This window comes from Camelina sativa, chromosome 10 (genome assembly GCF_000633955.1).
Source record: "Camelina sativa cultivar DH55 chromosome 10, Cs, whole genome shotgun sequence".
Taxonomy (NCBI): Eukaryota; Viridiplantae; Streptophyta; class Magnoliopsida; order Brassicales; family Brassicaceae; genus Camelina; species Camelina sativa.
The window spans coordinates 16715974-16741222 of NC_025694.1; the positions used below are offsets into that span (position 1 = coordinate 16715974).

Consider the following 25249-nt stretch of genomic DNA (forward strand, 5'->3'; position numbering starts at 1 on the left):
AGCTAATCTTCTAAGTACAGCTAATCTTCTAAGTACAACAAACATATTACAATCAAATAACTATCAAACCAAAAATGAAACCAAGAGCAGTTCATAAGCGATTAAATACTGAATTTGAAATCTAACAAAATTGACAATTTTATACAAAATTGAGCGATCACCAACTCAAGCTAGCAAAACTATTCACAATTTTATACAAAATTGCGCGATCACCAACTCAAGCTAGCAAAACTATTGAGACAAACTATGATACAATTAGATAAACCAAGACAAGCCTTGCAATGTTTTCATTGCTCTCATCTTTGATAGCTCAATTTAGTAATAGAAATTCATCAGCGATTAACAAAATCTACATGGAACTTCTAAATCTATACAAAATGAGAAATCTAGAGGGATTTACACTGTAGTATGAAGACGAAATTCAAATTCTGTGAAGAGAAGCAAACGATATTGAGCGATGGGAGCAAAAAACACCATGGGAGCAAATAAAACCATGAATCGCAAGAATAAGAGGAAAACAAATCAGGAGGAGGACGAACCAATAAAGAAGCTTCGCCTAGATGAGAAAAAGATGAAAAGAAACTCACCCCCGTTGATTAATCGCAAGAACAATAGTCGTTAGATATAATTAAAGCGAAATACTTTAAATAGTCGTTGCCTATTAAATACAAAGACAATTGGCGCGAAATACTTTAAATAGTCGTTGGCTATTAAATACAAAGATAATTAGCGTGAAATATTTTAATTTTCCGTTATATATTGGTTGTTAGTTATTTAAGATAAACAACTAATCATCGTCTAAACACATGACTAATTTAATAGCTAGAAAAAAAATGTTAAAAAATATTTACCAAACAAAAAAAATTCAAAAGTAAAAAGCAAACTACGTCAAAGTGAAATGAAAAAGACAAAAACCTCACATATACACTTCATAAGTGGTGATAAAGAGCGTATTTTAACAAGAAATTATTTTAGTATGTAAGAACACATTATTAGTGGTAAAACATAGTAAAATTGTATGTGGATGCTAACAAGATGACGCTTTGATGGGCTAATTGCATGTAAAACATTTTATGAATAAGGAGTTGAACGTTTTTGAAATTTGACAATAATAATATTCGTAATAGTTAATGTTTGGAAAAAATTTTGGTAGTCGATAATTTAGCTTTAGACTATTGTAAGAATGGTAATAATAATTTTAAAATATAAAAATATTTATTAGTGTATTAAATTAAAAACGTCTCTCTAACTAAAAATATTTATCTATTTATTTCTGTAAAATATTTCACTAACAAATGTATTTATATTTTAAAAAATTTAATTATATTAAATAGTTTTAAAACTCGCAAATCATGCCGATCCTAATCTAGTTTATATATATACAAGTGTTCTGAAATTTATAAAAAAATAAAACTTAATTTTTTTTGTTCATGGTTTATTTGAGTTCAGGTATATCCGAACCCAAACCCAATCCAATAGTATAACAAAATCCCAATGGATTCTATATTTTTAAACAAGAAAATCCAAAAACTCAAAAACCCAAACCTAATCGTGTTTGGGAACCCGAATGCCAAGGGCAACTGAGTACTCAAATAAACACAAACTGCGAAAACAAATGTAATTTTATCACCCCAAGTAATTTTGATCCGTCCCATAGGAGGGAAAAATATCGTGAAAGACATGCAAATGGACAAAAGGAACAAAAAAAAAGGAACACCAAATGACACGTGTCACAGTTAGGCTAACGAGATGAGGTTTGCTGTAACGTGTGGCCATCACACTTCTCTTCCTTGTTTCTTTAACCCACCTCCTCGCTTCTTCTTCTTAATCTCCGATCTCTCTATTTAACGTCTTCGACGAATCCGAAGCTAAAAAAATTATCTAACAATCTTCTTTTTGGGTCCCCAAGAACCTAAACAAAAGCTCCTTCCTTTATCTTGTTTTCTAAGTTATCTTTTGCATGAGTTTCAAAGCTAATCTAACTCATCTTCTACAGCTATGACCTCTTTGACGAAGATTCAAGTGTACCCACGAGTCTTGGAGCACCGTCTCTTCTTCAGAGATCCGATACGGGTCGGGTCAAGGTTGAATTGCAGAGAACGTAACAGTAGGGTTTGTGTGCATCGGTGTGAGAGTGATTCGGGTGAGAAAAAAGTTGAAAGAAGAAGAAAGGTTGAGAAATCGAATGGGTTGTGGAGTTCTTTGAAATCTGGGGTTTTAGGTGTTAGTAAATTAGGGTTCTTATCTAAAGATGAGTACAATCACAAAGTTGAGAAATTGGAGATGGTCTTCTCTTCGGTTAGTCTTTTTAAAGTTTCGACCTCTTTGTTTAAAGTTCTTTTTTTTGTTCTTTTGTTCTCTAATATAACTTGCAAAATTCTGGTTTTTTTTTGTTTTAATTTGTAGATTGCTGTTCAAATTGCGAGATATATAGTGACGATGACAAGTACTGGAGCTATTCTATTGATTGGGTTTCAATTATCAGGTTAGTTATTAGTACCAAAAATATAAACTATTGTACATTTTTTTTTTGTGAAAGTTTGTAAATTTGTTTTCGACTGAGTTTTTGTTTGTGTTGTTTATGAAAAAGGTGGGGATGGTTCGATGAACTCATTGGTTTGGTATAGTTGGCTTGGTGGAATTATCATTGGAACGATGATTGGTTCCAACATGGTTTTGGAAGATCATTACCGAGCCGGTCCGCGTAATGTTGTTATTACTGGAAGGTAACTTGGTTTTTGCATATTGTTTGATTCTTGTTTCTTTAGTGTTTTTTTTGTTTTGAAGCTGATTTGTGTGTGTGTGTTTTTTTTTTTATTGATCGGTGTTTTTAGCACGAGAGGACTAGGGAAAGCTCTTGCTAGAGAGTTTCTTCTCTCTGGAGACAGAGTCATTGTCACATCTCGCAGGTTGCTAAATTGATAGTGAAAATTATGGATGAGTTCTTATCATGAAATGAAGTCTTTATGCTTTGTGTGTTTTTTTTTTTTTGGGTGTGAAATCAGTTCTGAATCTGTTGATATGACTGTCAAAGAGCTTGAGCAAAATCTCAAAGAGATTATGAATAGTGCTAGTGAGTCTGCTAGAAAGAAACTGAGTGATGCTAAGGTAGTTGGTATTGCCTGTGATGTTTGCAAACCCGAGGACGTTGAGAAGCTGTCGAATTTTGCTGTGAAAGAGCTTGGTTCCATCAACATATGGGTAAAAACAAATATATATATATATATATCATCGTACCGTGTTCTAAACTTTTTGTATTTTTGATCACATGTTTACTCACTCTCGTCTTTATTCAAATTTGGACAGATAAACAATGCTGGTACTAACAAAGGTTTTAGACCGCTGCTCGAGTTCACTGAAGAAGATATCAAACAGGTAAAAGTCCTTTTTGAACCTAAAGCTTGATTTCAGCTTGAGCTCTGTGGTGAAGTTTCTCAGTCTACTAATTGTAATTGAAATTTTGTTAGATTGTCTCCACAAATTTGATTGGATCGATTCTATGTACACGAGGGGCGATGGATGTGATGAGCAAACAGCACAACGGTGGACACATCTTTAACATGGATGGAGCTGGTTCTGGGGGTTCTAGCACTCCTCTCACAGCAGTGTAAGTAAAATCAAATTCATTTGATGCTGACCTCTAGCTAATTGTAATTGGAACAAATTTGTCTTGAGCTCTTTTTTGCAGATATGGGTCAACAAAATGTGGACTTAGGCAATTTCATGGGTCTATTGTAAAAGAAAGCCAAAAATTAAAGGTTGGCCTGCACACTGCATCCCCTGGCATGGTTCTGACCGAACTTCTTCTCAGGTATATACAGTTTACGTATGAGTTTTGATTGAAGCGTTTTAACAAACGAACCAAATACTTAGTTAATTTCCAACCTTTTTGCCAGTGGTTCGAGCATAAAAAACAAGCAGATGTTTAACATAATCTGCGAGCTTCCTGAGACAGTAGCTAGAACTCTCGTACCACGCATGCGAGTTGTGAAAGGTTCAGGAAAAGCTGTCAATTACCTGACTCCTCCTCGGATATTGTTAGCCATTGTCACTTCCTGGCTCAGGAGAGGCCGATGGTTCGATGACCAAGTAAGTAGAGTCTTCAAGCCAGGTTTCATTTCAGTGTTAGTTTTTTTGTCTTTTTCTCCGAATTTTACTAAAGATATGTGTTTTGCAGGGACGGGCGTTATATGCAGCGGAAGCAGACAGACTAAGGAACTGGGCAGAGAACAGGACGAGGTTATCATTAACAGACGCGATGGAGATGTACACAGAGAATACTTGGGTGTCTGTTTTCTCTCTTTCTGTTGTTTGCGCTTTCATCATCCTACAAAGCACCACACCTAGCTCTTTTCCAGGCACATGACAACCATCTATCCTGGATGTGTTGTTTATACAAAAATTTAAACGTATATGTAATGTATAAAAGGCTTTATATAATAGAAACGATCTGTTCATCTATCATACTGTCTCTCTGTTTATAGTTGTAGAATGTTTTGTTGTTGACAGTATAAAAGAAAAGATTGAAAAGTTTGGTATATGAGAGTAATCCGAATGATTAGTAGATATCTGGATGATTGGATGAATAACAAGAGTAAAGAACTTGATCATCTTGGAGTTGACAAGTCTGGTCTGGGAATGAATGAGAAGTACTTGCAAGTTTTTGTTTAGTTTTGTTTGGTTCTGCTAGTAGTTGTGTTGCGGATTTATGTTGGTTATGCGTTTTGTTTTAATAACAATAATCGGATGCAATTTTGTTAATGACCTTTGAACAGTATGATCTCGTTGCAGACCAATTTGTCAAAGATTATTAACACCCTCGTAGAATCCTAAAACCTAAATCAATTTTTATTTCTAATTAGGAACCGAGAAGGTCGAGTCAGAGAGTTGATAATGTACGAATATCAAAGTTAAATAATAACCTTTTTATTCCAAAAATTAATGGCACCTTTTTATTCCAAAAATTATACCAAATGGTAGAAATATTCACGAAAATCTCTCAAATCAAAATTTCCTAAATTTTACAAAATCCTATAACCCGTACACCTCCCATTGTGAATGTGTAAACTCCTACACACGCTAAAGCGAATATAGCCTATTCGTCATAAAGAGAGAATATCAATCGAGACAATCAAATCATTCATGTGAATGTGTAAACTCCTACGCACGCTAAAGCGAATATAGCCCAATTGAAACAAAACAGAAAGAGTAATAAGAAACCCATGAAATAATTATCAAATCCCAATATTTATCAATTCTCTAAATAATTGTGATGCATATATGATATATCATACCTTAATACCAAAAAATAAAACTTGTAAAGTTGAATAAAACATATATATATATCGAAGGGGTCATCAGATAGGAGCGAAAGACTATGCTACTGAACTGTAATCATGGAGATTATATATCATCTGAACTATGCATTATTAATCCTCACTTGACCCTCTTTTTCTCCTAATAAAAAAAACAAAGATTTAAAAATAAGATTTTGGAGGCCTCATTGAGAAGATTAGGCTTATCAACATGGATTAATTCAGACATATGCTTGTCTTAATCGATTTAATCATCGGCCAATCCTAAAGAATAATGAAAAAAAATAATTTGGGGACTCAGAATATGGGTGGTGATATAACAGAGTGGTCGGCAAATAGGCCTTTACGGCCGTTTTTACGACGAACGAGACCTTAATATCAATCGTCACTGTCCACAAAATAAACAAAACTAAAGATCGAAGAAAAATAAATAAGAATCTGATTACGAGAGAATGAATTAGCAGAGATGGATGGATGATGTTAAGCTTTCTCCCTCTCTGCCTCATCCTTTTTATACAGGAAAAAATAAAAATATGAAGAAGCGCTTAGGGTTTTCTAACTCGTTGAGATTCTGCCACGTGTTCATATCGCATCTGACGGTTACTCATTACCTTTTGTTTACGTTGTTGGGCTTCTCATTCATTGTTTGGGCCTTTATAATTGACTGAGTTCATTACGGAAACTGCACCTGATGTAGACCCCTTTCTGCATGTTATACGCTACGCCGGCACCATTCTCATTTCTCAGTCATTCACCAAAAATTGTAACATGTTATATGATTTTGTCGTTAAAATCAGTAAAAATGTGATTCTGTAGTTTTGGTGAATCAAATATGATTTTTTACCGTTTTGGTAGAGAAAACGATTATTTTCAACTTTGGTATGTTTTCGCTTTTTTTTTTTTTTTTTTTTTTTNTGATAACACATTATATTACAAAATAACTTTAAAATTGATTGATCAACCCGGAAAGAAAGAATTTAGGAATACAGTTTCTAAAACTAAAGAGGGCGAGAAATGGGCAACACAATCTGCCCTCACATTTTAATAGACAAAACAAAGTTTTTGCAAAATAATTGTAAGTTCAGAATTCATAGCCAAATCAAATGTATCAATCGGATAACTAGGATTTCATTATTTGTTATTTTTGAATGGACCATCTCAAAATGCTCCAACTTGGTTCAGCCAAATAAGTTTGAAAATTTTTGACTTACTTTTATAAATTCATATGATTGTTGCTCATTTCTACACACACACACACAAAAAAAGAGCTCGTTGTTTCATTCACGTATTTATATGAATAAACAAACGAACATGGTCTAAATTATCAATATTAGTAATAAAAATTTTCATTTTTTTTCATTTTTTTCTTTTTCTTAATATGAATATTTGATAATGGCATAAAGTGTTATATATATATACTATTTAACAAATTATAGTATCTGTAAATGATGTTTTCTTTAAGAGAAAGAAAAAAAAAAAAATATATATATATATATATATATATATATATATATATTGAGAATGGAGTGTGGTGTTGACAAGTTAGTATACTTCTCTGTCCAAGCAACAAAACCGGAAGGAAGACAATTCTTAATTGCTACTTGTTTCATTCTTTTGCCTAAAAATAACACACACTGACGGCTGCGCAATTGTATCATGCATGTTACTTGTTCCCATGTCTTTTTGATTGGTCTTCAATGCCTATCTTTTGGGCTCCTAAAACCATTCAAGTTCTCGAGCTTCTCCAAATACGAGAATTTCTTTGGCGTCAATTTTGGAGACTTCGGAGGTTTCTCTGACTGCCCTTTTGAGCTATTGTCACTCCAACCAATAAATTCAAGCAATGTTGTCTTTGATGAGTATTGTGCGTCAAGCTTCTCTGTTTCCTCTCCTAACTCTGAGTCCATTTCTGTTTCTAATTTCCCACCATCTGATGTTTCTTCATCTGTACATTGCTTTCGGGCTAAAGAATCCGCGTAAAGTACATCCTCGATTCTCGACATTTCCGTGTACCCCAAGCTCTCTAATATCCTTGAGTAGCTCTCCAAAACCGCGTGTCCCACATCCTATAGTTAGAACACACAAAGTGATAAATGAACCAAATGCAATGACCTATAACTAAAATAATGATTCATGTCATAATAAAAATAATAGCATTTGAGTATTACTACCTTGTTATACTGAATTTTGGAGATGTCGAGTGAAGATTGGGGAAGACCAGGGAACTTTTGTTTAAGCAAGACCAAGATCGTCTCGGCTCTCTCTTCGAACAACTCTCGTTTCTCCAAGCTCACAGCTGATCCCCAAGAAGATTTGTTGTCTTTTAGATGAAGTTTCCTTTTCCATATAACAATTGAGGCCTCGATCCTGTTCTTCACATCCAACACTTTGTGCTCCGTCGACAAGTCAAGTGTTGACAAGAACTGCTCTGGATCAAACCACTCTTCTGTTATGCTCTTGTATAACGTATCCCCAAGGCTTACCCTTCCATTCTGCAATAATCTAAGTCTTCTCAATCACCATTATTGATGTTTTTTTTTTATATATATGATTATACTATATCATGATGTCATAGAATATAAATGTAAGCAAACCATTGATACTATATTATCCGATTTTTAAGACAAAAAGAAAGATAATCACCTTTGGAAGAGACTCGATATAGCTATCAGGGATAGCCATTTCTGAAAGAACTTGGGCATTAATTGCCATGGCGGCTTTTTGGACTTGTGAGACCGAATCTTTTTGAAAATGAAGCATTCTTCGGGATGACTCGGACAAGCCATCAGAAGGGACTTTCACCGGAGGAAGCCACCACTTGTCCTTTGTCCTATCATTCCGTGCTTGCTTCCCTTCTTCAGAGTCTCTCGACACATACCAGAATTCATTGTGTCCTCTAAAATTGTCCAATGTATCCTAATATATATGTTTTAATATAATATCGTTCCATCAAAGTAGTTGCATAACATACATGTATTTGAATATATATATATATGTGCACGCTTACAATGAGCATAGCGTCGAGTCTGCGGAGGGCAGGGATGTTCATAAGAAGATCACATCTTTGTCGTGTCACCATAATCTACAGATAGTCTTTGATTCAGAATATTATCTCTGACGTTGATAATATAAAACTGATAAGTGTTAGCCTATTAGGAAACTGAACCTCGGTGCAGACTCCATCCTTACTCATCTGTTGAGATGGAACAAACTCGACAATGTGATCCGTCACAGACAATAACCAATCGATCTCTTTCTTCCACCTAGCTTTTCTATCGGGTGCCATCGGCTGTAACTTTGTTTGTTCCCCGAATATTGACGCTACACATAAAAATTAAACCAAACCATATATAGATTGATTTTGTGTTGCTTGTGGATGAAGATAACTAAATTGAAAACTAAAGAACTACATTTACCGGCTAGATTTGTGATGGCATTTGATAGTGCCAAAGCAGAAGCTACACCTTTACCACCACCTGACATATCTTCTCCTAGAAGTAATTTTGTGAATTTATCTTTCATCATCTCCGTGTCTACAATATGTAAAATCCACAAAATTGTTTACTTTTTTTTTCCCCTTTTATATCTCTAGAGTTCTTAAACGAATAGAAATAATGAAACTTTTTTGGTAATCACCGGACTGTTGCTTATCCTGTCTACGGGAAATCAGACGGGAAGTCATCGGACGGCTACTCTCCACCGGACTTCCACCGAGGCTGTCTTGAGTTTGACTTTCCGACATGCTTGGTTCCACGAGCTGAGGTTGTTGTTGTTGTTGTTGTTGTTGTTGTTGTTGTTGTTGTTGTTGTTGTTGTTGTTGTTGTTGTTGTTGTTCTTTTTCCGGTGAGGAATCGAACATCCTATCAAAATTGAATGAACTCGAAATGCTTGTTCCTCGTTCCAACGATGGAACCATGGTACCAATACCTTTCTATCGTTTTCTTGTCCAAAATCACAAAATTCTTACTCTTAAACAAAAGAGAACTTTGATAGGGAGAATCATTAGTAAATTGTTCTTCGGATTATTATAACTATTGTATGCAACTACAAAATTTTCTAAATACTTATGACAAATCAAGGAGACGTGGGACGCACGAAAATGAGGAAGAATTAAGAAAGTATCACAGATTTAAGGATTTGAAACCTGTTCTATACCAAAATAGTAAATCAATTTTTAAGAAGAAAGCTTATTTAGTTTTTTGTTTTCTTCTCAGTTTGGTGTTCAAAAGTAAATTACTGGTTTATTTGTGCTTACTATAAAATTCCTTTAAGCCCGGGAGAGACAATAAAAACTTGGCAACTATTTTAACAATAAACATAGACGCTTCATCAACTAAGAAGTTATTATGTTTTTAATAGTTAAAGTTAATGTTAATCCACCATTTTCTTTTGTAAGAAGAGATCTAATATATTAAAGACATAGTCGAAAGGGCTCACAGCTAATCTCACAAAAATTGACGTCGTTTACCTTTAATGAAATTGCCCTTAAAAAAAGTCGGATAAGCTTTTCTTCTCTATTTAGGTTGCTGAAACGCACCACATTAATCCTCAGACTTAAAATTACTAATTTGCCATTAATGAGATTCAAAACTGGACCTTTATACCCTTTTGATTAGTTAAAAAATTTTAAAAGATTATTTTTCTTAATTATCTATTCTATATAATCGTCAAAACATGATTTTTATAAATTATAAAACCCTAAAACCTGAAATAATGGGTTTAATAGAAAACCCAACAAAAATATACCGACTTCTTCGAAACCCTAAAAATATAGGTTATTCATTAATATAAATAGGTACAACCCTAACCATTCTCCATAGTTCAAAATCTTCAAAAAAGAAAAAAAACCCTAAACTACTCTCATGTTCTCGAATTTATATTTTTATTATAGTCTTAATGATCTTTTATATGGTTCTTCGTATTCGTGTTCATGTTCTAATTATTCATATCCTCTTTTTGTAGTATTTGTTTGGAACGCAAGTTCAAGCATTACCAGAACTTTGTGTATGGTTTCTTTACTTCATATTTTATATTGTATATTTTCTTGATTTATTTAAAGTTTTGTAAAACAAATTATACTAATTCTTATGTTTAAGGTGAGTTAGTAGATGGTCGTGATCTTAGTTCTATATGCCCACACAAGAAAATTAGGTATTTTATTTTTTTGTAGACCTAAACTTATTTCATTTATACCTTGATAATGCTAAATTAAAAGGCTCATGTTTATAGTTAGAGGAAACTTCTGAAGATGCTAATATTAATGAGAGCTGTTTGGTAATTTTAATAGTAAACTATTCTATCATCTTTATTATAATTTATTCATGTGTTTCTGGCTCTAATAAATAAATATAAACCAATAGGTAGAGGTGGCGAAGTCTATCAAACATTTTTATTTGATTTATGCTTCCTCATCGTTGCTAAATTAAAAATTCTTTAGCAATATTATAAATATTTTCTAATGATTTAAATTAAAACATTATTTAGATGAATCTACCAATGATCGTATGGTGAAACTCAGATATTGTTTAATTTTATAAGAAAGATTATTAATATTATATATTTGATTCAGAAATCATACATATTTGTAGTTACTGATTTTTGTTGCAGAAAGGCTATGATTGGTGCTAATAATATCCCAACATCTATGGTATAATCTTAATTAAATTATTATGCTATTGTTCAAAATTATCTAGCTACTCTTATTTTCTTGGATATAACATAATTCAGTTTGATTAATTAATAAACAGATGAAAGATGCATGGTCAGCAATACAACGTCTTACGACTATTGCTCGGTAGTGTTTATGTTAAAACAGCAGTCTTAACCCTAATTCGTTGATGAAATAATGTTCTGACGTTTGTTAATAATTGCTTAGTTTGGTATTATCACGGTAACAATTTGTGTTTAAAGGTCACCCTGATACTAATTCTTATATAAAAACATGATACTAGCGTTTATTCGTAATTCTTTAACCCTAACACTATTTTTTTGATATAATCTGCAGAGAAGTTATCTATCGCAAAGAATCTAAGTCGTTTCCTTTCCATTTAAGATACACGGTAATTACCTATAATATATTCTTATTAAAATTTTATTATAACTAATATATGACATTTTATTATTTTAAAATAGTCTGCTCATGGAAGAAAAAATGATTGGTGTCGTAGCAAATTTTCTGGCTTGAAGAGAGTAGAGGAACATAATTTAGATAATAGTATGATGAATGTTGTGAGATCTTATAATTTTTGTTTTTTGGATATTGTTTTAGATGGATGAATATTTTATGAAATATTAATATTTCTATAAAGTTTATTTTTAAATTTAAAATTTACGGTGCTTTAAAATGTCAATCTATAAATAAATGAGATGAGACGTGTAAATAATGAGAAATGTGAGTACTGAGATTAAATTAGTAGCAATACAATCGACCAAAAACAAAAGTTTTTTTGATCATTATGTAAATTTCAATATGTCGTGAGATTGTATTTTTTAATTTCCGACATTGTATATATGAATGATAGAAGTAAACAAGTTGATTACATGTATTAAGTTTATGGAGATGGTTTATATATAACATTTTCAGGCTATATTTTTTAAAGAATGTGAAAATATTATTTTCAAGGTTGTTAATTGAAACTAATATTTACAATTTTTATGATGAAATATTAAAATTTATTAATTTTACATTATGTAAAGTAGGGTGGATAAACTTAAGAAGTATTTCATATTCAAAATAGTACAGAATACAGTGTATTATCACGATTAATGTAAAAATAGAAAAATGTAAAAATAGAAAAATGTAAAATACGCATCAAAAGTCGTAATGATAAACATTAAGAAGTTTACTATTATCTATAAAATAAAGGGAAGTGTAAAGATATTTATGTCTTGAGATCTATACAAATTATTTAAATGATTTGGTAAACATATATTCTTAAATATCTCTTATCAAAAAATTGTATATTATATATATATTAAATTATATATATATATATATATATATATACACGTCTATTCGACTCTTTTGACTTTCAACCTAGATCAAAGAAAAAAAAACAGAAAGCTATGGTTAGGTATAGTCTTTTCGATAATATTTCGCGTTTGAATTCTTCAAAATATGAATGGAAAATTCGTGTGAATGTATTGTGTTTGTGGGAAGTGATATTTCTATATTTTGCATCTCCTTAGCATGCATTTGTCATACATTTAGCTAGGATAACTATTCATTTTGCATCATTTTAGAACCTCTTTTATACACTTTGCATGTTTAGGAAGTTTTTGCATCATCCTTGCATGCATTGTGCATTTCAAAGTATTTCAGGTGTTTAGGAGACGTCGGAGACGCACACGATCGAGCCACTCTCAACCTCCACAATCGAGCCACTCTCGACCTACGCAATCAAGCCACTCTGAGGGCACCAGTCGGACCACTCAATCGAGCCATCACTCGAGCCACCGGTCTAGCGATTCAGCTTTTGACGTCTTCATCAAAGTTGTAGAGCATTGAGTCATCTTTCTAATGCCGTTTATTTCAAGCCAATCGGAGTTGTGATGCAAGAGTTATCATCGTTTTATTAGATGCATATACATCCAGCTCGAACCACTTTCACCGACCATGCTCGAGCCATTTTCACTCGCACGGCTCGACCCACTCCTACTCACACCAATCGAGTCACTGGACGCACACGGACGAAATGACTCATGCCAGGAAGACGCTCCGTCTGACACGCTTCAGGAGACTCCCTTTACCGACGCTCTATCTTGTCGTTTTAAGTTTTAGAGATTCACATGTTTTTACTATATATACATTTTGTTATGTCTTGGTTTAGGACATCTTATCTTTTATCTCATTTTCGTTTTTGTTCTTATGGTTAACCTAGCCACCTAAAAACGTTCTCAGACTTGTAATCCGATATCTCCGACTTTATTCAGTTTTTATACTTGATTCCTTCTCAAAAGTTGTTCATCTCATTTTTATCTATATTATTATGCTTGGTTCAATGTTTTCTGTGTTTGTATCTTGGATAATGATTTTCGGATCTGAGTAGTGTAGTAGTCGTTGAGGATGGGATAGATTAGGTGGAGGATCTTAGGATGCAGAGTGTTTAAGCTTTGATTTTATGATTCCCTTTTGGACTAGTGTTAGAAATGCTAGTTTCTCTCTGATCAATTGGAACTAGGTTCGAGACATTTCCACACCCAAAAGGTGTTTGATGAAATGTCTGACCAACTAGTGCCAGAGACTTACGTTCCTAGCCTAAGAGATTAGTTGTCTAGGATGTTTGTTGACATGAATGAACTTGTATGTCATGCCTGCTCAACCATGTTTCTCTAGCGAGAGCTGGGTATGGAAGTGGTTGAGTTTGAGTAGCTTTTACCAAGAGATTGGATTAGCTAAGTTGTGATGTTCGTTGTCTAGGGATAGATTGCTTGTGGCATGTTAAACAGTCTGTAGACTAGGAGACCTCACCGACATCAATTACTCCCATCCTTAGGACCTCTTTCTTGCTGATTTTTATTACATTCCTGAGACTATTTCGTGTCTTGCCTTTTAGTTCATGCTTAGACTCGTTTTCTGTTTTCATTCATTTTCGCTTCCTGTCATACATTCTCGTTCCTAGTCCTAGAACACATTTCCGTTTTGCATTCTGATTATTCTAGGATTGTTAGACAAAAACACCCTCTTTGAATTGGCTTGACTTGTGAAATCTTGATTGCATCTTGAGTGATAGTAAGTTTCCCATTTGGATTGACACCTTAAGAACTACAACACATAAGGTTAATTGAACCTACTAGGAGACACAAAAATCCTAGTATCAATTTGGCGCCGTTGCCGTTTGGGAATTGTTTTGTTACATTTATGATTTCAAGTTTTGCAAGATTAAGTTCTATCCCACTTATCATTCTGAGTACTGACTTGTTTTGGTTGTCTGCTTGTTTGTTTTGCATCTCAGGAACCTGTTGATTGCAACGTTGCATGCACACCAGATCAAGAGGACATCAAAACCTCCTTCCTGCTATCGACGATATCAATCAGTTACAAAGACCAAGACAAACTCGTCATGTCACTGATCAACCCGCACCAGTCGCTATGGAACAACCGAATGGACCAAATCCGAGACCGAGACCGTGAAACATTGGTGCTGGGGATGCACCAAACACTCATACTCAGCATGCTGGAATCGTCCCTCCCGCCGTGCAGAACAACAACTTGGAGATCAAAAGTGGTCTGATCTCCATGATCCAAGGAAACAAGTTTCAAGGTTTGCCTATGGAGGATCCGCTCGACCACTTGGATGAATTCGACCGTCTGTGCAGTCTCACCAAGATCAACGGCGTGAGTAAGGATGGTTTCAAGTTGCGACTCTTCCCATTCTCCCTGGGAGAAAAAGCTCAATAATGGGAGAAAAACCTCCCCAAGGGGTCTATCAATACTTGGGATGACTGCAAGAAGGCATTCTTGGCAAGGTTCTTCTCCAATGCCAGAACTGCACGTCTCAGGAATGACATCTCTGGTTTTACTCAGAAGAGTTCGGAAACATTCTGTGAAGCCTAGGAGCGTTTCAAGGGTTACCAGAGCCAGTGCCCTCACCACGGGTTCAACAACGAGTCACTGCTGAGCACTCTATACCATGGTGTACTTCCAAAAATCCGCATGCTACTTGACACTGCCTCTAACGGAAATTTCCTGAACAAAGAAGTGGATGAGGGATTGCATCTCGTTGAGAATCTCGCTCAGTCTGACGGCAATTACAATGAAGATTATGACCGCACAGTTCGGGGTGACACCAGTTCTGAGGAGAAGTACAAGAAAGACCTCAAGAACGTCAATGAGAAGCTAGACCGTCTCTTGCTAAGTCATCAAAGGAGCATCCACTACGTATGTGAGGATGACCCTTTCCAAGTTCCAGATGGGGAGGGTGAGCAGTCTGAGGAGATCAACTATGTTCAGAATCAGGGTGGATACAACAAAGGTTACAAGCCCTACAAGACGAACCCCAATTTGTCTTACCGAAGTACCAATGTTGCTAATCCACAAGATCAGGTGTACCCGCCTCAACAACAATAGCAAGGTCAACAAAAACCTTTTGTGCCTTACAATCCGGGATTCGCTCCAAAACAACAGTTCCAGCAGGGTTACCAAGCTCCCTCAGGACCACTGCTAGGATTCCGCCCACAACCAGTTCAGCCTATTCCAGCACCAGATCAAGAAATGAAGCAAATGATGCAGCAACTTCTTCAGGGTCAAGCTAGCGGATTTATGGATACTGCTAAGAAGTTCACTGACCTTAGTCAGAGGATGGAATGTTCTTACAATGATCTGAACGTCAAATTTGAAGCTTTGAATTCGAAGATAAGGTATATGGAAGGCCAATCCGCTTCTACTTCTGCACCAAAACCAGGCCAATTCCCAGGGAAAGCTGTTCAAAACCCCAAGGAGTTCGCCAATGCCATTACGCTGCGAAGTGGGAAAACATTGCCTCCCAAACAAGGAGTACCTGACGTCACTGAGGATAGTGATGAATTAGATGGGGAGGATTTTGTTCAAGATGAAGCTCAGATCAAAGATCCAGTCGGAGAAGTCAGAGATCCAATCGAGCCAGTGAAGCAGTCCGAACCTGAACCAGTTAAGGAACCTGTCGTTTCTGATGACAAACCTGCGAGATTCATCCCTCCACCATAAAAGCCTCCTCTACCATTCCCAGTGAGGTTCAAGAAGCAACTTACTGAGAAATACAAAGCTCTGTTCGAACAACAAGTCAAGGAGATTGTGTTGAGGATGCCATTGCTGGACGCATTTGTTCCCCACTACTAGAAATTCCTCAAGAATTTAGTGATGGAGAGATCAAAAGAAGTTCAAGGCATGGTGGTAGTAAGTATTGAGTGCAGTGCAATCATCCAGAAGAAGGTTGTACCCAAGAAGCTCAAAGATCCTAGATCATTCACTCTACCTTGCTCCATTGGACCTATGTTTTTTGATAGGTGTTTATGTGATCTTGGTGCTTCAGTTAATCTGATGCCATTCTCTGTGGCTAAGAGGTTGGGTTTCACAAGGTTTAAAGGTTGCGACATCTCCCTCATCCTTGCAGATAGATCAGTGAGAATTACTCATGGTATTTTAGAAGACTTACCTATCAGGATCAGAGACGTGGAAGCGCCAACCGACTTTGTGGTTCTGGAGATGGATGAAGAACCGAAAGATCCTCTGATCTTAGGAAGACCGTTCCTGGCGACTGCTGAAGCCATCATTGATGTTAGAAATGGCAAAATTGATCTCAATCTGGGCGACGACTTCATTATGAGGTTTGACATCAAGGATACTTTGAAGAAGCCGACAATAGGAGGACAAGTCTTCTACATTGAAGAGATGGATAAGTTGGCTGATGAGTTGTTGGAGGAATTAGCTGAGGAGGATCTTCTCAAAACTGCTCTAACCAAGGATGGAGAAGAAAGGTTCTTGCATGAGGAGACCACTTGTTACAAGAATCCGCTAGATTCCCATAGAGAAATAAAATGGATTAAAGGAATTCGAGCAGCTATCTGACGCAGAGGAGGTACGTGCAGTTAAGACAGAGAGTTCAGAACGTGATATCTCCCGCTCGACCGACGTCATGACCCGACTCGAAACACTGACGTCCCGCTCAATCGAGTCGCACCCTCCCACTTGACCGTGATCACTCCTGACCCCCATGCTGACGACTGGTCGGAACTGAAAGCTCCAAAGGTAGAACTCAAAACTCTCCCTTCCGGACTCAGGTACGTTTTTCTGGGAAACAATTCTACTTATCATATCATAGTGAATGCTAGGTTGAGTGATGATGAATTGAGGTTGCTAGTAACTGAGCTTAAGGGAATCTCACCTAGTCTTTGCACACATAGGATCAATCTTGAAAATGAGTCTTATGCTAGAATTGAACCCCAAAGGAGATTAAATCCTAACCTGAAGGAAGTAGTAAAGAAAGAGATCTTAAAACTGCTTGATGCTAGATTTATCTATCCTATCTCTGATAGTACTTGGGTATCTCCAGTGCACTGTGAACCTAAAAAAGGGGAAATTACTGTGATCAAAAACGATAAAAAATGAGTTAATACCAACTAGAACTATCACAGGACATAGGATGTGCATAGACTATAGGAAGTTAAATGCTGCATCTAGGAAGGATCATTTTCCTCTTCCTTTCATTGATAAAATGTTAGAAAGATTAGCTAGTCATCCCTACTACTGTTTCCTTGATGGGTATAGTGGATTCTTCCAAATCCCTATCCACCCAAATGATCAGGAAAAGACAACATTTACTTGTCCTTATGACACATTTGCCTACAGACGCATGCCATTTGGTTTGTGTAATGTTCCTGCTACCTTTCAGAGGTGCATGACGTCAATATTTTCGGATCTGAGTGAGGAGTCAGTAGAAGTATTTACGGACGACTTCTCTGTATACGGTTTCACTTTCTCCTCCTGTTTGTTAAATCTGTGCAGGGTATTGACGCGATGTGAGGAGACGAGCCTGGTGCTGAACTGGGAGAAGTGCCACTTCATGGTTGAAGAAGGGATCGTTCTGGGACACAAGATCTCTGAGAAAGGAATTGAGGTTGACAAAGCTAAGATTGAGGTCATGGTTCAGCTTCAACCGCCTAAGACAGTGAAGGATATCAGAAGTTTTCTGGGATATGCTGGGTTTTACAGAAGATTCAACAAGATAAAGGAAGCCTTGGTTTCGACACCTATAGTACAAGCTCCGAATTGGGATCATCCGTTTGAGATCATGTGTGATGCTTCAGACTTCGCAGTTGGAGCTGTTCTGGGACAGCGTATTGACAAGAAGCTCCATGTTATCTACTACGCAAGTCGCACCTTGGACGAGACTCGAGGAAGGTATGCAACCACAGAGAAGGAGCTCCTAGCAGTTGTGTTTGCATTAGAAAAATTTAGGAGTTACCTTGTGGGCTCGAAAGTCATAGTGTATACCGACCATGCTGCTTTGAGACACATCTATTCAAAGAAGGATACTAAGCCAAGATTGTTGAGATGGATTCTGCTACTTCAGGAGTTTGACATGGAGATAGTTGACAAGAAAGGCATAGAAAACGGAGTTGCAGATCACTTGTCAAGAATGAGGATTGAAGATGCTGTTCCAATTGATGACTCAATGCCTGAGGAACAACTTCTGGGCGCCCAGGTTTGTGAGCAGATGCATGACACAGAGCTTGACAACCTGAAAATTAGATGCATGGCAATCACTTCTGAGACTGCACCATGGTATGCAGATGTCGTGAATTACAAGGTCTGTGGAGAAGTTCCTAATGGCATGGATCCTTACAAGAAGAAGAAGCTTCTCAGAGAGGTCAACCACTACTTCTGGGATGAACCCTATCTGTACAAGAGAGATTCTGACGGTCTGTTCAGAAGATGCATAGCAGAAGGGGAAGTGCAGGGAGTGCTTGAGCACTGTCACAGTTCCACCTATGGAGGCCATTTCGCCACATTCAAGACAGCTCAGTAAGTTCTCCAAGCGGCTCTCTGGTGGCCAACCTTGTTCAAAGACGCTCACGGTTTCATCACCAAGTGTGATGCTTGTCAGAGGATGGGAAACATCACAATGAGGAACGAGATGCCCCAGAATCCGATCCTGGAAGTGGAGATATTTGATGTTTGGGAAATAGACTTCATGGGACCTTTCAACCCTCTATCTAATGGTAATGTCTACATTCTGGTAGCAGTTGATTACGTTTCCAAGTGGGTCGAAGCCATTGCCAGTCCTACCAATGATCACAAGGTTGTTCTGAAACTGTTCAAAAGTATAATATTTCCAAGGTATGGGATACCCAGAGTAGTGAAAAGCGATGGTGGTTCTCACTTCGTCAACAAGGTATTTGAGAGTATGCTGAGAAAGTATGGGGTCAAGCACAAGGTATCTACTGCGTATCATCCTCAGACCAGCGGACAGGTTGAAGTCTCGAATAAACAAATCAAGGGGATCTAGTCAAGAATTGTAGGAGTTTCAAAGAAAGATTGGTCTGTCAAGTTGGACGAGACACTCTGGGCGTACATAACAACGTTCAAGATGCCAATAGGTAGAACACCATTTCAGTTGGTATATGGTAAAGCATGTCACCTCCCTGTGGAGGTTGAGTGCAAGGCTCTTTGGGCTATCAAGCTGCTGAACTTGGATATTGATACAGCTCAGGCTAAGAGGACTCTTGATCTACATGAGTTGGAAGAAATCAGACTTGATGCCTATGAGAGCTCAAAGATCTATAAAGAAAGAACCAAAAATTTTCATGATAAGAAAATTATTGTCAAGGAGTTCAAGACTGGAGATCAGGTTCTGCTTTTCAACTCCAAACTTAAGTTATTTCCTGGAAAGCTTAAGTCTAGGTGGTCTGTACCTTTTGACGTGAAGGAAGTTCTGTCTTTCGGAGCCATCACTCTTCTGAATAAGGATGGTAGCGAGTTCACTATAAATGGTCAGAGAGTCAAGAAATATTTAGTTGATCAAGTCCGACCAGAGGGGTCTTATGTGCTCCTCTATGAACCCTAGAAGGCACAAAAAGCTGAAAAGCCAAGCTAGGGACTTTAAACAATCTCACTTGGGAGCAAGTCCCAAAGGTATCACTGTAAATATTTTTCTTTTTAGGATCCTTATGCTTTTGATTTTTGTTTTTGGTTTTCTTGTATTCAGGAAGACAATCACGTGAACTCTTCTTCACCCACTTCTCTCCCATCAATTCGCTTTCTCCCTCATGTCAACTCCCCCATCCNATTTCCAAGGTATGGGATACCCAGAGTAGTGAAAAGCGATGGTGGTTCTCACTTCGTCAACAAGGTATTTGAGAGTATGCTGAGAAAGTATGGGGTCAAGCACAAGGTATCTACTGCGTATCATCCTCAGACCAGCGGACAGGTTGAAGTCTCGAATAAACAAATCAAGGGGATCTAGTCAAGAATTGTAGGAGTTTCAAAGAAAGATTGGTCTGTCAAGTTGGACGAGACACTCTGGGCGTACATAACAACGTTCAAGATGCCAATAGGTAGAACACCATTTCAGTTGGTATATGGTAAAGCATGTCACCTCCCTGTGGAGGTTGAGTGCAAGGCTCTTTGGGCTATCAAGCTGCTGAACTTGGATATTGATACAGCTCAGGCTAAGAGGACTCTTGATCTACATGAGTTGGAAGAAATCAGACTTGATGCCTATGAGAGCTCAAAGATCTATAAAGAAAGAACCAAAAATTTTCATGATAAGAAAATTATTGTCAAGGAGTTCAAGACTGGAGATCAGGTTCTGCTTTTCAACTCCAAACTTAAGTTATTTCCTGGAAAGCTTAAGTCTAGGTGGTCTGTACCTTTTGACGTGAAGGAAGTTCTGTCTTTCGGAGCCATCACTCTTCTGAATAAGGATGGTAGCGAGTTCACTATAAATGGTCAGAGAGTCAAGAAATATTTAGTTGATCAAGTCCGACCAGAGGGGTCTTATGTGCTCCTCTATGAACCCTAGAAGGCACAAAAAGCTGAAAAGCCAAGCTAGGGACTTTAAACAATCTCACTTGGGAGCAAGTCCCAAAGGTATCACTGTAAATATTTTTCTTTTTAGGATCCTTATGCTTTTGATTTTTGTTTTTGGTTTTCTTGTATTCAGGAAGACAATCACGTGAACTCTTCTTCACCCACTTCTCTCCCATCAATTCGCTTTCTCCCTCATGTCAACTCCCCCATCCCTCTATTGTTCCCTCTGACCAGACACATCACCTTTGTGTCCTATCTTCCCACATCTCCCCTCTTCCACACTCCTTTTCTTCCCCACTTGCACACTCCTTCGAATCTCCTTCATCATTAAACCTCACCTCATCACCACCACTTATCTTCACTCTTCACCTCCCTATAAAACAATCACTCTAATGTCTCTCCTTTCTCACCAATAATTCGACCTTCACTCCCTCACCTTGCAACTCGACCGTGAATCTCGCCGTTTTCATCCCATCCTCGATCGACGTCGTCGTCGCCGCCACTCGCTCGAGCCACTGCCGCCCAACCTGCAGCCGTTTGAGCTACTCACATCACATCTCACTCCCTACAGCTCTGCACTCCACTGCTCGAGCCACTCACACGCGCTACCGGTGGACAAGATCATTAATCCGATCGAGCCATTGTCACCATCTCTCTCGCTCGAGCCACTCTTCTCTGCCCCGCTCGAGCCACTGTCAAATTCTGATCATCTCCGTGACGCGTCAATCGAGCCATNTACCTTTTGACGTGAAGGAAGTTCTGTCTTTCGGAGCCATCACTCTTCTGAATAAGGATGGTAGCGAGTTCACTATAAATGGTCAGAGAGTCAAGAAATATTTAGTTGATCAAGTCCGACCAGAGGGGTCTTATGTGCTCCTCTATGAACCCTAGAAGGCACAAAAAGCTGAAAAGCCAAGCTAGGGACTTTAAACAATCTCACTTGGGAGCAAGTCCCAAAGGTATCACTGTAAATATTTTTCTTTTTAGGATCCTTATGCTTTTGATTTTTGTTTTTGGTTTTCTTGTATTCAGGAAGACAATCACGTGAACTCTTCTTCACCCACTTCTCTCCCATCAATTCGCTTTCTCCCTCATGTCAACTCCCCCATCCCTCTATTGTTCCCTCTGACCAGACACATCACCTTTGTGTCATATCTTCCCACATCTCCCCTCTTCCACACTCCTTTTCTTCCCCACTTGCACACTCCTTCGAATCTCCTTCATCATTAAACCTCACCTCATTACCACCACTTATCTTCACTCTTCACCTCCCTATAAAACAATCACTCTAATGTCTCTCCTTTCTCACCAATAATTCGACCTTCACTCCCTCACCTTGCAACTCGACCGTGAATCTCGCCGTTTTCATCCCATCCTCGATCGACGTCGTCGTCGCCGCCACTCGCTCGAGCCACTGCCGCCCAACCTGCAGCCGTTTGAGCTACTCACATCACATCTCACTCCCTACAGCTCTGCACTCCACTGCTCGAGCCACTCACACGCGCTACCGGTGGACAAGATCATTAATCCGATCGAGCCATTGTCACCATCTCTCTCGCTCGAGCCACTCTTCTCTGCCCCGCTCGAGCCACTGTCAAATTCTGATCATCTCCGTGACGCGTCAATCGAGCCATATCCGCAACCCTCTCACTCTGTTGTACCGATCGAGCCACGCTGTTCTCGCCAATCCAACCCTTGCTCGAGCCATTCCCCATCGAGCAACATGCGCGAGACACGCTCAACTTTTGATCGAGCCATATCCACTCTCACCAATCGAGCCGGTTTACAATTGAGCCACTCTCGATTCTCTCCTCCACCACACTTCCTCGTTCGAGACGCATGTCTACGTAGTCCAACTGTTCCGTTTGAGCCACTGTCGTTCACGCCACCATCGTCACTCCGTCAATCGACCATCCCTGTGATCGAGACACTGCAAAAATCTTGATCGAACCATACTCACTCTCGTCAATTCCTCCACATTGTCTGACAATTTTTGGGACGAGATGTATGAGAAGTATGGTTGTGAGGTACCATGATGTGTTGCTACTTCTAAGCCGCCTACGCAAGGCGCTGGGTCAAGCAGACTAGACAAACCACTCTCTTAGAGCAAGAGTCGCGGAAAGAGGCCGGCACGAGCTTCAAACTCAAAGGAGGGTGGGAGTGATTACGAACAAGAGGAACCTGCGTTGCGCTTAGAACAAGCTCCCAGAAAATCAGTCCGACGGAAGAGCGCTGAGACGAAACTAACTCCCAAGGAATACTACGAGCTGTTCCAGCAGTTAGAATTCGATGGCACAAGGTATCCCCATGTGGAGACAATGCAGCAACTTGGGATTGCAGAGGATGTTCAGTATCTGTTTAGGCAGTGCCATGTGGAGAGACTCATGAACACACCCAAGAATGGATACAGGGAGGAGACAATTCAGTTCCTTTGCACTCTGGAGATGCACTTTTATGAGGATGAGCCGGGAATGATGTCTGATGGAGGTCTGCGTTACATTACATTTCACGTTCACGGCCAATTCTACACTCTCACCCTCAGAACCGTCGAAGAGATGCTTGGATTTCCCGGTGGGACGGGGACTACGCTGCAGTTTGACCGGAACGAGATATCAGCACTATGGGCGACGATTGGAAGCACGCCCACATTCACTTCATCGAAAATGAAAGCGTTGAACCTGAGAAGTCCAGTGTTGCCTTACTTCCAAAAGGCAGTGGCCAATGCATTCTACGCTAAGGAAATTAAGGGATACATCACGAACGACGAGCTTGAGATGATTGATCTAGCGCTTAAAGGACTCTCATTCACGGGAATGGATGGCACCAAGCTGCAAGGTGACACGTCCAACACTTCCGTCTCGCTCTACCTCCTGAACTACATGACGTACAAAACTTGGGTCTCGAGACTCAACAGAAACAACTCTCCCGGAGTGATGTGTATGGGCGGCGTGGTGACTTGGTTTCTTGAAGCAGCTTGTGTCTCATTACATTCCAAGTCACACTCACCACGCTGGATCAACTTGAACAACATGTGACAGTTGCGTACTCTGGAGCGGAGTCTTAGGCAGGGACGTTTGATTCACAAGTTTGTGCATCCGGAGGTCGGTGCCTCGAGATTACTCCTGCCTTGCGTCGAGCAGACTACTATATTGAGGGGTGAACATGTAGAGTTCATACCTCCCACGGACACTCTGTACGAGTCTGGGGGTGAGGTGCAGCGGGTAGAGATTGCAGACGCTGAAGCAGAGGCCGAGCCAATGGAGGAAGACACCGAGGAGTACCGCCCAGGGCAGTTCTACTTCGAGGAGTACTCAGACCCGAGAATGGCTAAGGGGGTCAGAGCAGCTCGTCAACGCCTCAACCCGCTTCAGCGATGGGGGAAAGCCAGAGACAAGGCGCTCAGCAGCTTCACCAAGACTATCAAGAGCTTCATGCGCAAGTTTAGCTGCTCGACTTCCACAACCGCTATCCCTAGGTCTATCCCCGAGGACACTAGACCAATGTCCGGAAGTACTTCCGCGACCCTAGCGCGAACACCTTCTCCGAATCCTTCTCCAGCACGTCAATCTTCATATGTACCTCGGGAGCGTCAGCCCTCACCCGTTCCTTCACGCCACTCTTCACACGAGTCTAGGGAGAGACAGAGACGCGGTTTGCAAGGTTCCAGAGCCTCTTCTAGTCGGCGATCAGCGCGTTGTTCCGCAGCTCAAGCTGAGCAAGAGGTTGAGCAGCGAGATGAAGGTCAAGGTGATTATCAGGGTATACAAGAGGTTGAGCAGCAGGTGGAACATCAAGACGATCATCAGCCTACCAAGGTGGTAGTATCGGACCATGGTGAGTCTAGAGTCGACGACATGCAATGCGATGACCAACCGAACACAATTCAGAACACGCAAGCAGTTGAGGTAACACCCGCAGATCCGGATCAAGGCGAGGGACAAAGCCAGTACAACGCTCCTCCTTGGGCGAGCACCGAATCCTTCTTCTACTACTTAGGTACTTCTATCTTCCTTTGTATATACCATTTCATTCCTACATTGTTTCTGTTGTGATTCTCAAATCCTTCTGCAAATTTTTCTTACACATGAGACTGTGTAATTTAAGTTTGGGGGAGGGTTTGAGATGATATATCTGATGTTGTATTCTGTGATTCTTATTTCATATTATTGTATCATATCATGTTTGAGTCTGCATTCATTTATTTGCGTAGAAAAAACAAAAAAAAATTGAAAAAAAAATCGAAAATTTGGACAAAAAACAGAGTGTGTTCATGTAGCTTGCACTTGCACATTAGGATTGAGTCTATTGTCATTCATATAGGATTGTTGCATTTAGAATAGGGGTTGATGATGATTGTAACCTTGGTAGCATGTTGATTTCAATAGGATAGGATCAAGGCCCCTGTTATTAGTTCTTTGATGCATGT

At 38.8% G+C, this 25249-nt stretch overlaps 2 protein-coding genes across 2 annotated transcripts; one reads left to right on the forward strand and one right to left on the reverse strand.

Moving 5' to 3' along the window:
• On the forward strand, positions 1796-4464 carry LOC104719138 (probable chlorophyll(ide) b reductase NYC1, chloroplastic). Its single transcript, XM_010436995.2, has 10 exons — positions 1796-2298; positions 2407-2485; positions 2591-2726; positions 2835-2909; positions 3006-3201; positions 3307-3375; positions 3468-3607; positions 3689-3811; positions 3897-4089; positions 4178-4464. The coding sequence occupies exons 1-10, from the start codon at positions 1999-2001 to the stop codon at positions 4364-4366; spliced, it is 1500 nt and encodes a 499-aa protein (XP_010435297.1). The 5' UTR covers positions 1796-1998; the 3' UTR covers positions 4367-4464.
• Positions 6933-8394, reverse strand: LOC104719139 (rop guanine nucleotide exchange factor 9). Its single transcript, XM_019230747.1, has 4 exons — positions 8323-8394; positions 7959-8231; positions 7487-7807; positions 6933-7381 (listed from the first exon to the last, which is right to left on the reverse strand). The coding sequence occupies exons 1-4, from the start codon at positions 8392-8394 to the stop codon at positions 7010-7012; spliced, it is 1038 nt and encodes a 345-aa protein (XP_019086292.1). The 3' UTR covers positions 6933-7009.